The sequence below is a fragment of the Balaenoptera musculus genome, chromosome 10 (assembly GCF_009873245.2).
Source record: "Balaenoptera musculus isolate JJ_BM4_2016_0621 chromosome 10, mBalMus1.pri.v3, whole genome shotgun sequence".
NCBI lineage: Eukaryota > Metazoa > Chordata > Mammalia > Artiodactyla > Balaenopteridae > Balaenoptera > Balaenoptera musculus.
In genome coordinates, this window is record NC_045794.1 from 42342476 (window position 1) to 42355317 (window position 12842).

At 49.0% G+C, this 12842-nt stretch overlaps 1 protein-coding gene across 1 annotated transcript; it reads right to left on the reverse strand.

Moving 5' to 3' along the window:
- Window positions 1-3371: 3371 nt before the first annotated feature.
- LOC118901867 (keratin, type II cytoskeletal 5) lies at window positions 3372-10397 on the reverse strand. Its single transcript, XM_036865581.1, has 9 exons — window positions 9690-10397; window positions 8889-9103; window positions 8065-8125; window positions 7859-7954; window positions 6265-6429; window positions 5774-5899; window positions 5305-5525; window positions 4494-4528; window positions 3372-4021 (listed from the first exon to the last, which is right to left on the reverse strand). Exons 1-9 carry the CDS (start codon window positions 10242-10244, stop codon window positions 3720-3722), a joined length of 1776 nt encoding a protein of 591 aa, XP_036721476.1. The 5' UTR covers window positions 10245-10397; the 3' UTR covers window positions 3372-3719.
- Window positions 10398-12842: the final 2445 nt, after the last annotated feature.

Below are 12842 nucleotides of genomic sequence, written 5' to 3' on the forward strand. Positions count from 1 at the left end.
GTTTATAATTTTTGTGACTTTCTGTTTGAATTTAAAAAAAAATCCCACAAGGACTCAGAGGCAAAAAATATACAAATCAATTTTCACTGCAAAGTAAAGGAGCTGTTACAGTGGAGGATTACTGGACTGAATGTCAATATTATGACATAGTATGATTGTGTTTCGTGTTTGGTAATTGCAATCATTGTTGCTTTTGTTGTGGTCATCCATTTACAATGCTTGGTGTCAGTTTATTTATCTCTTGTAAAAATAAAATACAATGTGTGTGTGTGAAAAAAAAAAAAGATATTTATTTCTTTGTCTTGACTTGCACTGGCTAAAGCTCCAGTATAATGTTGAATAATTGTGGTGATATGGTTTTTCTTTTCTTTCTGATCTCAATGGAAAGTTTTGATCATTCACTATTAAGTATAATATTTCCTGTCTATTTGGAGGGAGAGGTGACCATTTGACTCCTCTCTTTTTATTCTGTAAATTTGCGTATTATGTGATTGAATTTTTTGAATGTTAAAGCACTCTTACTGGAATGATGCTTGACAGTTGACAGCTTCTAATCCCCACCCCTCTTCCTTCCCCAGCTAATAAGAAAGCCTGGGTGATCCCCGCCCTGTTCGTGACTAGTGGGAACTTCAAACCATGTGCAGGAATCCTTGGCCTGGCCCAACCCCTAAGCACCGTAATAAACCCACTCCAGTCTCTTTCAAGCCATATGTGGACCAGCATGGGAGGCCTGCCCTACTCTTTCCAGAAAGCTTTATTATGTGAATAATATCATTTTCATACCATGTTGGTGTGTGTGTGTGGAGTCATCAGTCTCAATAGTGGAACCACATTTTGAGTGAGGGTGTTCACAATAATTGGTTTTGTGAGCAGGATGTCTGGATGATGACTGCTACCACTGAGATCTTTCTTTTCTTGTTTTAGCTTGCAGCATGGCAATATGCACTTTGAGCCGCTGCTTTCTGCCTAGTGAGCTCTTTGAGCTGTGTTGCTACCTGCTGTCAAGCTTGCACTTGAGCTGTACTGCTTTGTGCTACATTTATTGAGTTCTACCAAGGCCTCTGTTATAGACTTAACTGATCTATGTCAGAAGTTTCAATCATTGTCATTTGGAGACAGTTATGGGATTGGAGCCCTCCTTAAAGTGTCATGTGCCTCGGCCCGGACCTATCTGTGTGTCTCATATTGAATTGTGTTTCTTGACTCCTCCAAAAACAATGACCGACACCAAGCTCAAGGGAATGACTGTTACCCTGTGAAGATTGGTGTGTGTCTTAAGCAGGTGTTGGCCCCCATTCTATGAAGTGCTCAGGGGAAAAACTACAACCTGTGCAATATATGGTCCTATCAGGTGATCACTCATTGGGAGGAAAAGCAGTCACTCTGTAGCGTACTGAGGCCACACTCTTAAAGGCAGATAGTGTATGAGAACCCTACAAAATGCTTTTCTGCTGCTGCTGCCTATGCCTCTGTTACCAAGAAAAGATCCTCTTCTTCAGGGTTATAGGGGAAGGCACATAGGGCACCCTTGTAGCACAACTAAGGAGTTAATTCAACTATTTCTGTGGGGGAGGCCTTAAACCCTGATGATACTGATTTGAGGCCTTCTGGAGGAACAAATTTATAGATATGAGCAGGGTAGCAAGAATTCCTCTCTCATAAGTAATTCTAGTAACCCTAGAAAAGAGAGGGGGCATGGGAGAGGGAGGGAGGGAGGAAGGAAGGGAGGAAGAAGAAATAGAGAGAGAGAACCAGAGTGAGGAAGCAAGAAAAGAAAGAAACCTGGAAACAGGGGGAGGAAACAAAAAAAACTTAAACACAATTCGATGTAATTGAAAATCCAAAATTTACTGAAAGAATTAGTACATAAAAAAAGATATAAAGGGGTGTGGATTGGCTTTGCACCTCTACTGCATAGGTTCTGAATTAACTTTAATGTCTGTTGAAATACACCAACTGGCAAATCTTCATGGCCTTAATCCATACTGGAGCTCATATTATACTGGGGATCTCACTAAATTTAAACAAGGTACCCCCCTGTAATCTTGAGGAAGTTATTGAACACAAAAGAGAGAACAAACAAGTATGCCTCACCTTAATTATCAGAACTACTGACTTGCCTAAATTTCACAAGATCATTGCCCACCCCCTCCCCCCCCCAGTATATCTCACAGTGGTCATGGACACTCTGATCCAATGAGTAACAAACCTAAAATTAAATTAAATCCTTGACACTAACAAATTGGCTTGTCACAATGGGACTCCATGGACCTTCCCCCAGTTAAAATTGTTAATATGTCCCAACGTAAATGAAAACAGGGCCTTCAAAGGTCAAACCCATTAAAGGGAATATATTTAGAGAATGGGGTGATTATGCCCACTGTTTCTCCATTCAACAACTCAATTTGACCTACTTTTAAACGTGGAAAGAATAAAGGTGCCTGGCAGTGGATTACCACAACCCTAATGCCATGGTCACTCCCGTTAAGGCTCACTACCCAATATTATTGAAATTGCTGACTCTGTTCAATCAGCAACTGGTAGATATTTTGCTCTTGTGGATTTGGTTAATTATGTTCTGTTCAGTGCCCATTGCAACAGTCTCTCCATCATAGTTTGCTTTCACCTCAGAAGGGGCACAATCCATCTCTACCCAGACGCTGGTGAAGTACCTCAACAGCCCTGCCATCACACACAGTTTTTGCAGGCAAGATTTTAAATACATCTGACTTTCCCCAGGAGCATAGGTATGATATTGCATTGCTAAATCCCCCTTCGAAAAGATTCATTAAACGTACCCATTCAGGACCAACAAAGACTCACAAAGAAGTTCAGAAAAAGAGGATGGGCCATTGTCCAACACATAGTGCAAGTTCCGGTCACCTCCATTAAATTCTTGAAATTATTTGCTAATCCGAGGGCTACTTCATGCCTGACGCTGTTAAGAAACTATAAGCTATTGACACTCTCAGCACCCACATTATTAGAACAGGCCCAATATCTTTTAGGCCTTTGTGGGGTTTCAAGGCAACATATTCCTTATTTACAAATTTGACTTAAGCGCATTATGTCGTTACTTGCAAGTTGGCCCACCTTCATTGGGGCCCCCCTCCAACAAACAGCTCTGTAATCTGTCGAAACAACGAACCCTCCCCTTTGTGCCCTCCAGAGACTCCTTCATTCTAGAGGATTCGGCATCGACTTCTCATGCCTCCTGGAGTCTCTGGACCGCCCACGAGGACCACTTCCCCTCCAAGGCCATTCTGTCTCCCTGTGAATCATGCAAGGAACAAATCACACCTGGACAGATGGACCCACAGGGGTTCTCTAGGTTGGTTGTTGATCTTGAAAAAACAATTCTTCCCAACAGCTTATATTATAAAAGCATTTTATTGAACACACTCTGGAGATAGACCAGATGGGATTGGGGTAGGGACTCTGTTTTGATGGTTTCAATACTGGAAAACATTGGATTCTTCTGTCACCGAGGACCAGGCTGTAGAGACCCAAAGGCTAATTGCAAGCAGAGCATAGAATCAGGACACAGCAGGCTAGAGACTGGGGGTTGGGCCTTTCAGGAACCAAAGAATGTGGGTCTGCGATAGACTTGGTCGACTAGACTCCAGAAAAAGAGAAAACTTGGCTTGGGCCACCACCTAGAAGAGGCTGTTGCCACGGCCGGCTTCTGCACTTGAGAGACAGTGACCTGCCGCAGGCTCTTAGCTCTTGAAGCTCTTCCGGGAGGACGAGGTGGTGGAGACAAACTTGACGTTGGAGCTGCTGCCCCCGCCACTGCCAAAGCCCAGGCTTCGGCCACTGCTCGCACTGAAGCCGGAGCCCCCCACACCGAGCCCACTGCCTAGGCCGACGCCCCCGCTGCTGCTAGAGTAGAAGCCGCCGCCGCCTCCACCAAGGCCGCTGCCAAGACCACTGCCAAGACCACTGCCGAGGCCGCCGCCAAAGCCGCCGCCAAAGCTGCCGCCACTGCCATAGGCAGAGGAGACGGTGTTCGTGACAAAAGCTGTGGAGAAAGGAGGGAGAACCTGGTGAGACCAGTCTGCCAGATTAGAGCCTAGGCATCTAATTTATTTGATCCTGCTGGTGTCGGCACTGTACTTGGCCCCTTTTACAGAGCAGCAGATGAGGCCCAGAAGAGCTAAGTCATTTAGTGAAGATCCCTAACAGAAAGCTGGTGAACACAGTAGGCAAGGGACAGTGCTAAGTCATCAGGGGATGGGGGTCAGGGCAAGGCAGGGGAACAGGGTCCAAGATAGGTAAGATACACGGCCTGCTCTTTAGGAGATAAGAAATGAACCCTGTTGCTTCTTGTCTCAACCTGCGTTCTTTCCCCTCCACCACCTGCTTCTCACTAAGTGTATTAAATAACCATTTTGGGGATGGGAGTGTCTGGTATCTAGAAATAGCAGGATTCTGAGTTGACACCAAGTACCCCATATTGTCATCATTGTGAATGTCTGTTCAAAGTTACTTACAGATGTTGACTGGTCCAACTCCTTCTCCACTCAGTCTGAAAGGGGAAAAATTGAAATAAGAGTTAAAAACTCCCCCCAAAGACAGCATTAGTCTGTATGGATAACTCCCATAGTCATGTTTAGAACTTGTTTTCTGAGCAAGGAGACTGCATGCCTGAAAAACTGCTTAAATTAGAGAAAGAGACAGTTCTCTGGAGGGACTTCCCAAGGAAGAGGTCTTGATCTAGAAACAGGTTATCAAAGGAAGCTTATAATTCACATTGTCCTCTACCCATTATATGGAAAAAGTGAGGGAGAGGCTGTGGGAACTGTGAATATGTAGGAAGCAGTTTTCGCCTTGTAGGAGCTTACGTCCTGTGAGAAGACTTGGCCTGGACAGAAATACTTCAGACAGGACGTAGGCGGTGGGCAGTGTCAGAAGACTGAAGAAAACCCAGTAGTTTGAGAATCCAAAGGCAGGTGAGTTTAACTCAGCTGGAGTAATCATGAAAGGCTTCCTGAAGGAAGAAGCACCTGAAGAATGGGGAAGACATTTGCTGGGTTGCTTGGTTGTTTGAAGGAGAGGCAGCATTCAAGAATACTGGTGGTGGGAATAGGGTCAGAAAGTGAGTTGAGGTCACATTGTGTAGGTCAGCTGTATGCCCAGGTGTCAGATTGGATTGGATTGGATCATCAGATTAATGATGGGTAATCATCATGCACAAGATAGTGGCCACCTGTGTGTGTGTTTGACACCCTACAGTGAAGAAGAAGCTCCACTTTATCAAATGTGAGGCCATCGTGGGCTCGTGATGTCGGCCGTGTCACCCACCTGCACTCCTCGCCCTCCAGCAGCTTCCTGTAGGTGGCGATCTCCACGTCCAGAGACAGCTTGGTGTTCATGAGCTCCTGGTAGTCCTTCAGTAGCCGCGCCATGTCCTGCTTGGCCTTCTGCAGGGCGTCCTCCAGCTCGGTCAGCTTGTTCCTGGCGTCCTTGAGCGCCAGCTCCCCACGCTGCTCAGCATCGGCGATGGCGTTCTGCAGGTTGGCGCACTAGAGGGGAAGGAAGGAAGGGTGGGGACCCTTCAGAGGCTGAGCTGGGCCTGCAGTGTCTCTTTCTGAGATTCCAGAGAGAAGCCAGCACATTTGTCCTGGTCATTGTGGATGGTGGAATATTGAAATGCTGGTACTTGCTCCAGCTCTGTGTGTGTGTATGTGTGTGTATACTTAGAAAACGTAAAACAAAACAAAATAGGTCTCCCTTTCAAAGTGGAGGCCCCTTCTCTGCCTTCTTTCCCTACCTGCTTCTTGACGTTGTCGATATCGGATCTCAGCCTCTGGATCATCCTGTTCATCTCGGAGATCTCATGCTTGGTGTTGCGGAGATCGTCGCCGTGCCGGCCTGCAGTCTGCTGCAGCTCCTCGTACTGATGCCACCAGAAAAGAGGAAAGAGTCCATTTATATGAGGATGGAAACACTTTCCCAGGTTCACAGGCGGGAGCTACCAAGAGGTGGCAAGTGGTGTAGTTACTGGGGGCCCGGGGCTGGTCTTCAATAATCTGCTCTTTTTGCCTTTGCTTTTCTAGAGACACTGGTGTGAAACTCAGTGAGATGTTCTCTAATGTTCCTGAATTTATGTGGCAGATGCATGCATGACTGTTCCCATAACTCCTCCCGGTAGGCCTCAGCCAGTCTCAGGAGCCACATCCTTAGCATTTGGTCATGGCCTGGAATCCTAGACATGTCCGTCCCTCGCTCAGGACACACTCGCACATTCGCCACAGCACCCACCTTGGTCTGGTACCAGGACTCGGCTTCCGTGCGGCTGCGGTTGGCGATCTCCTCGTACTGGGCCTTGACCTCGGCGATGATGCTGTCCAGGTCCAGGCAGCGGTTGTTGTCCATGGACAGGACCACGGACGTGTCTGAGATGTGCGTCTGTATCTGGGACAGCTCCTGCGGGGAGATTTCAAGTCAGTCATGGGAGTCCGTGTTATTTAATAGCAGGTCCATTCAAATCTTCTACTCATTGTGCTATGTTGACTTGAGAAAAATAAGAATAACCACCTATGTAAAAAACTTAGGTCAGTTAATAAATAATCCAGGGCTTCCCTGGTGGCACAGTGGTTGAGAGTCTGCCTGCCAATGCGGGGGACGCGGGTTCGAGGCCTGGTCTGGGAGGATCCCACATGCCGCGGAGCGGCTGGCCCCGTGAGCCACAACTACTGAGCCTGCGTGTCTGGAGCCTGTGCTCCACAACAGGAGAGGCCGCGGCGGTGAGAGGCCCGCACACCGTGATGAAGAGTGGCCCCCCCGCCACAGCTGGAGAAAGCCCTCGCACAGAAACGGGGACCCAACACAGCCATAAATAAATAAATAAATAAAATTTAATAAATAAATAAATAAATAAATAAATAATCCAAATCACTACTAATCTATTTTTTTTTAATTTAACAACTCTGAACATCAAGAAACCCCTACCGTGTAACCTCTCAGACTTGAATCTTCTTAGGTCATAACTTATTTTAAACAAAATTGAGTTATTTGTAGTGAGGTGGATGGACCTAGCGTCTGTCATACAGAGTGAAGTAAGTCAGAAAGAGAAAAACAAATACTGTATGCTAACACATATGTATGGAATCTAAAAAAAAAAAAAAAAAAAAAAAAACGTTCTGAAGAACCTAGGGACAGGACAGGAATAAAGACGCAGACGTAGAGAATGGACTTGAGGACACGGCGGGGGGGGGGGGGAGGGTAAGCTGGGAGGAAATGAGAGAGTGGCATGGACATATATACACTACCAAATGTAAAATAACTAGCTAGTGGGAGGCAGCCACATAGCACAGGGAGACCAGCTCGGTGCTTTGTGACCACCTAGAGGGGAGGGAGAGTGAAGGTGGGAGGGAGACCGCAAGAGGGATGGGATATGGGAATATATGTGTACGTATAGCTGATTCACTTTGTTATACAGCAGCAAGTAACTCAACAATGTAAAGCAATTATACTCCAATAAAGATGTTTAAAAGAAAGGAAAGAAAAAAAAAGAATCTAGTTGTGTGGTCTGCCATGCTGGGAGTAAACAAAGACGGGATGATACTCCAGAAAGGGGAGGTGGCTGGGAAAGGTATACCTGGGGCTCTAATAACTCATTCTAAATCTCGCTCTGCAAAATGATTACTGAAGCGGTCTTTTGCTTCAAATTTGACTTAAAAAAAAAAAAGAATTGGCTTTATTAAGTAATGTGAATAGTACTAAAGGGGTAGGAAAGACAAAAATGTGCCCATAGCTTAGGAACCACTGAAAGTCACTTAACCCTGGAGACCCTAATCCCTGGTGGTGTCCCCGTGGCCATCTCTCTGGGTCCCAAATAGGGGGCGTTTCTTACCGCCTCAAAGAACATCTTCAAGAAGTTGATCTCGTCCATCAGTGCATCGACCTTGGCCTCTAGCTCCACCTTGTTCATGTAGGCGGCGTCCACATCCTAGAGAAACAGGGATGGTTGGCACCGCACCCCATTTCCACCCTGACTTAAATGAACAACACCTTAAGTGAGCATAGCCACAGGCAACAGGTTCTCTGCTACCCACATACCTTCTTCAGCATCACAAACTCATTCTCGGCGGTGGTACGCTTGTTGATTTCATCTTCATACCTGGTGGTAAAAAGGATGAGATGTGCTTATCAAAGGATGAGGTCTGGGGTCTGTACTGCATAAAGTCAACTGTGAGCCTGCTTTCCCAGCAAAAGGGGCTTCTCACATCATATAGGCAGAGAGGGAGGGACACTGGGAGGGTGAGCCTTTGGGCAAGGTCCTTACCCATTAGGGTACTGTTTTCTCTACAATTGTCTAGCAGATAACTATTCTTTCATTGCTATAATTCAGTTGCTTCAAGAACATTCCTATAGAAAAGCTGTGCGGTTCCTCCCCAACTCCACATCTAGTCAATTTCTGTAATGCTTTTTTTTTTTTTCAGCTTTCATAGCCTTTGAAAAAAACCAAAAAATTAGCAACCCAGCTGCTGGTTCATAAGGACTAAAGAAATACTTTGAGCCACCAAACTAGGTTACATCATCAGTTCCTGCTTTGGGGGGAATCCATCAAAAAGCCAATGCTGTGTGCTTTGAGTATATTGGGGAGAAAAGCCCCATAAAGCAAGGATTACATGACTGTTTTTTCCACCAAGTGGTACCAAGGGTGCTGAGTTTGTTACTCTGGCTGGAGGCTAAGTGCCTCGCAGAGAGACTGAGCTTGCAGCTAGAACTTTCTAAACACCAACCTGGATTTTTTTCCAGTACTTTAGGCGTCCATGGAAGGTATATGATTTCACCCCTTGGGAAAGGCATAAGCAGTAGTCTGGTTATAAAGTACATCTGATGCCAAGACCCGCCCCTGTCTCCACTCCACCCCAACTCACTTGTTCTTGAAGTCCTCCACCAAGTCCTGCATGTTCCTCAGCTCTGAGTCCAGGCGACCTCTCTCCCCCAGGATACCATCCAGCTGTCTCCTGAGATTGTTGATGTACTGCTCAAACAGAGGCTCCAGGTTCTGCTTCACGGTCCTGGTGCCCTGCTCCTGCAGCAGGGTCCACTTGGTGTCCAGGACCTTGTTCTGCTGTTCCAGGAACCGCACCTGGAGGGGACAGAGTTCGAAGATGGACAAACTTGGATTTCATGTTTCAGTGATCAATTTCCCAGTTTTCCTCCCATCTCATTCTGTCCCCCTAAACCTTCCCATGATGGGCAGTGCTTGGACCTGGGCCCCAGAGGGCAGGTCCAGAGTGAAGCGTTTAAACTCACTCTTCTAGGGGAGACAGGACACTTCTCCAGGGCACAGATAGCAGTGGGCATGGCTGGGCAGAGAGTGGCCCGGTGCAGGGGTGGCTGCAAAAGCACTCAGGCTGCTGCCCAATGAACTCAGCCACCTTTCTGTGCAATCAGCCCTGTTACCTGGAGCACAGAATATACCTCTCTGCCCAACAGTAAGCAAGGATCCCTTGTGAGGTTATCTCTGAAGGGGAAGAATTAAGACCTTCTCTTCCAAGCTGCCAGTCTAATTAAGAAAGCAGGCCACAAATCCAGGACACAGAAACAAAGAGAAAAACATAACTGCAAACTATGAAGATATTTGCACAAAGTCAGGAAATTGCCCCTCTTTCCACTTTCTTTGACACTTATTCCACACTCATAGCGGTTTTTCACAAAGAATCATGTCTCACCTTGTCGATGAAGGAGGCGAACCTGTTGTTGAGGGTCTTGATCTGCTCCCGCTCCTCAGTCCTGACTCGCTGGATGGTGGGGTCGATTTGCAGGTTGAGGGGAGTCAGGAGACTCTGGTTGATGGTGACCTCTTGGATGCCTCCAGGGGGACAGACGGCCATGCCAGGGCCCCCATAGCCACCTCCAAAGCCAGATCCACCACCGAACCCAAAGCCACCACCAACTCCACCGCCAAAACCAAATCCACTCCCGGTTCCACCTCCAAAGCCATAGCTGCCTCCAGCACCGGTGGCACAAACTCGGTTCCTGAAGCCACCGCCGCTACTGCCGATGGAGATCCTCTTGGAGCCCCCCAGGTTGTAGAGGCTCCGGCTGCCATAGCCACCCGCACCGTAAGCACCCCCAGGGCCGACCCTGCCAAAGCCGCCACCTCCACCCCCGGACCGGGACACAGAGGTGAAACTGGTGCGGGAGACAGACGGGGTGATGGCAGAGGCGGTGCTGAAGCTACGGCCGCCCCCGCTCCGGAAGGACACGCTCGACTGGCGAGACATGATGGCTTGTTCCCGGTGGAGCGAGAGTAGTGGGCACTAGCGGTCACGAGGTGCTGGAGAGAAAGAACAGAGCAGGACAGGACGCAGGACGTGGCTCTGTTAGCCAGGAGCGGCAAGCCATCCTTTTATCCTCTAGACCTGGGTTGGGCGGGAGAGTTGTCGAGCTGTGAATGATTAAGTGGGCTGGGCATGCCTGAGGGGCAGCTGTGAGCTCACCGGCACACCTGCACAGCGGTGTGGGGTGCAACCACTTTCTTCCTGGCAGGCTCTGCTCAGGTAGGGATAAACTTGCCTTGCAGCCCAGATGTCTTGGCAGCAAACCTCTCTTCACCGTGGGAGCCCAGGGCTGTGAGTAGCCCAAAGAAGCAAGGGGGCATTTGGCCAATGTCCTGAAGGATCCTTCCAGGACCAGGGATGTTGTCAAGCATCCCAGCACGGTGTACACTGTCCGTGAACAGGAGGCTTGGGGGCAGAGCGAGTCCCCCACGGGCAGTGGTCTGCTTTGCTTACTCCCCTAATGACAGGTTGTTTCAGGGATTTCAGCCCTTGGAAAGCCGAGTGTGGCCTGATATCTCAGCTCTGTGCCAGAGGCGAAAATAGACGTCGGTCCGCTACTGCAAAATTTCCTTTCCTGGAAGAGGTACAGTTATCCCAGAGCCCACTGGGCAGATTCTCCTGCAAGGTTCAGGCCAGAAAGACTCCCCAAGCCCCAAGCTCCAGAAACAGAGTATGTGGGAGACCCCCAGCCTCCGGTCTATCCCACTTTGTTCTCTGCACGGGCAGACCCATCCCTCCACAACGCCTCCTAATTCAGCCTTTTCTGTGTCACTGAACTTTTCCCTTGCTCTTTGGCTTGGCCGGGACCCTATGAGGGCTAAGTAAACCCAGGTGTCCCATGCAATCAATAGTCCCCTGCCCCCGAGGTCCTGAGACTACGCCTGGCAGTCAAGTCCCTCTTCAGGGGGAGCTGCTCTGCTGTCTCCCCAGCACCCCAGGTGTGTTCCAGCAAGCCCTCAGTGATTCCACTAGGGAAGAAATGAGTCATCATATCTGTTGATACAGGCTGAAGGCCGCCACAAACACATACCTGCAGGAGCTTCTAGTCTCATTAGGAACATGTTGAGAGTTGGCCGGCCTGTTACACCAGTGAACCGCCCTGTTCCAAGCAGCGGGAATTGCTGGGCTTTCTCTGAGCTCCAGCCCGAACCCTCCTTCAGGGCCTGGAGAGTGGAAAAGGAATTCTAAATCTATGAATCGTCCTGCCAGAGAGACTAGAAGGGGCAGGTTTGGTCGACCAGACAGCTGGCCTAACAATCTGCTGAAGTTGTTTTAGAAAGCCGCCATGTCCCGCCTCTCAGGAAGACCCCTCTGCAAAGCTTGTCCGGATGGGCTGTGGTACCGGATGGAGGACAAGGGGTCTGGTTGGGTTTTACAAGTGTCTGTCTTAGATCATACCCCATCTTTTTGGCTGCAGACCTGAGTGGGCTCACATCTCTTCCTCCCCAGAAGAGAAGCAGGACTCTCAGGCAGTGCCTCGGCCTTTAAGAGCTGTGGGCCGGGCCGGGGGACACCCCTGGGCTGGGGCTGGAGGAAGAGGTAGGGTGAGGGTAAGTCTGAAGCCTCAAGGCTAAGGAGGTACGTTCTCAAGGGTAAAGGAGTGAGGACCCAGCCGTGGCTTAGGAATCTCTAGTCAGGGCCTGCAGCTGGCCACAAGGCAGCCCTGGCTGTGGAAAAATGACTCAGAGCCACTGGGGATCAGCCGAGAGGTGATTGCTCATCAGAGACTGTGATGAGAAAGCAGTGGATAGGTAAATCCAGACAGACAGGTCAATGGCCAGAGCTGGCCTTACAGGTCTTGGGCAATGAGGTTTGGTTGCCTCCCTCCCTGAAGGATTCCTGAGATACTCAAAGATGCAATTTACTGAGCTTGTCAATTTCACACTTTCTTGCCTCTCAGGGAACAGATGTGAGTGTCTTGGGGGCCCTGTCTCATATGGGTAGACTCTCAGCCCCTGACAGAACAGATCTGGGGACCCCTAGCACGAGTCCTCTCTCTCCACTGGAAGGTCACCGTCAGGGTATGTCCCCCCGCTGCCCACCCCCCCCCCCAACACACACACATCCTGGGTCTAGTCTCCACTGCCCTTGGGAAGCCCCACCCTCCTAAGACACCAGAACATGTGCTTCTCCCCATTCCTCCTCCTCCCAGGAAGAAGCAGGACTCCGTGTAACAGGAAGGCATTCTGGCCAGCCTGAGAATGGCTGGAGTGTGCCAAGCTCAGATTCAGATGCCAGGGACAAGTCACTGTGGCTGGGACTGTTTGGATGCCTCACTGGGGGAAAAGCCTCTCTCTCTGTGGGAGCTGCCCCCCAAGCAGGCAGGGCAGCCCCTTCCACAATGCCAGACCCGGATGGCTACAAATAGTGGCGACTCTCCCCTGGGGAACCAGGCCCCAGCACCACTACAGTGTGAGAGAGTCCCACCCCAGCCTGGAATTTCACCGTGGCAGGAAGAGAGAGATTACACAGAGCTTGCCGAGCTTTTCCACCAGGCATTCTCACAGAGAGAGTTACCAAGGCTTGGCAGGACATGTTAAT

Excerpts from the sequence above, each read along its gene's own strand:
- LOC118901867 (XM_036865581.1), bottom strand. The coding sequence starts at position 10,244 with ATGTCTCGCCAGTCGAGCGTGTCCTTCCGGAGCGGGGGCGGCCGTAGC. Across the intron at positions 9,104-9,689 it reads TCGCCTCCTTCATCGACAAG|GTGCGGTTCCTGGAACAGCA; the intron begins GTGAGACATGAT and ends TGTCCCCTCCAG. Across the intron at positions 8,126-8,888 it reads GTGGAGGACTTCAAGAACAA|GTATGAAGATGAAATCAACA; the intron begins GTGAGTTGGGGT and ends TTTTACCACCAG.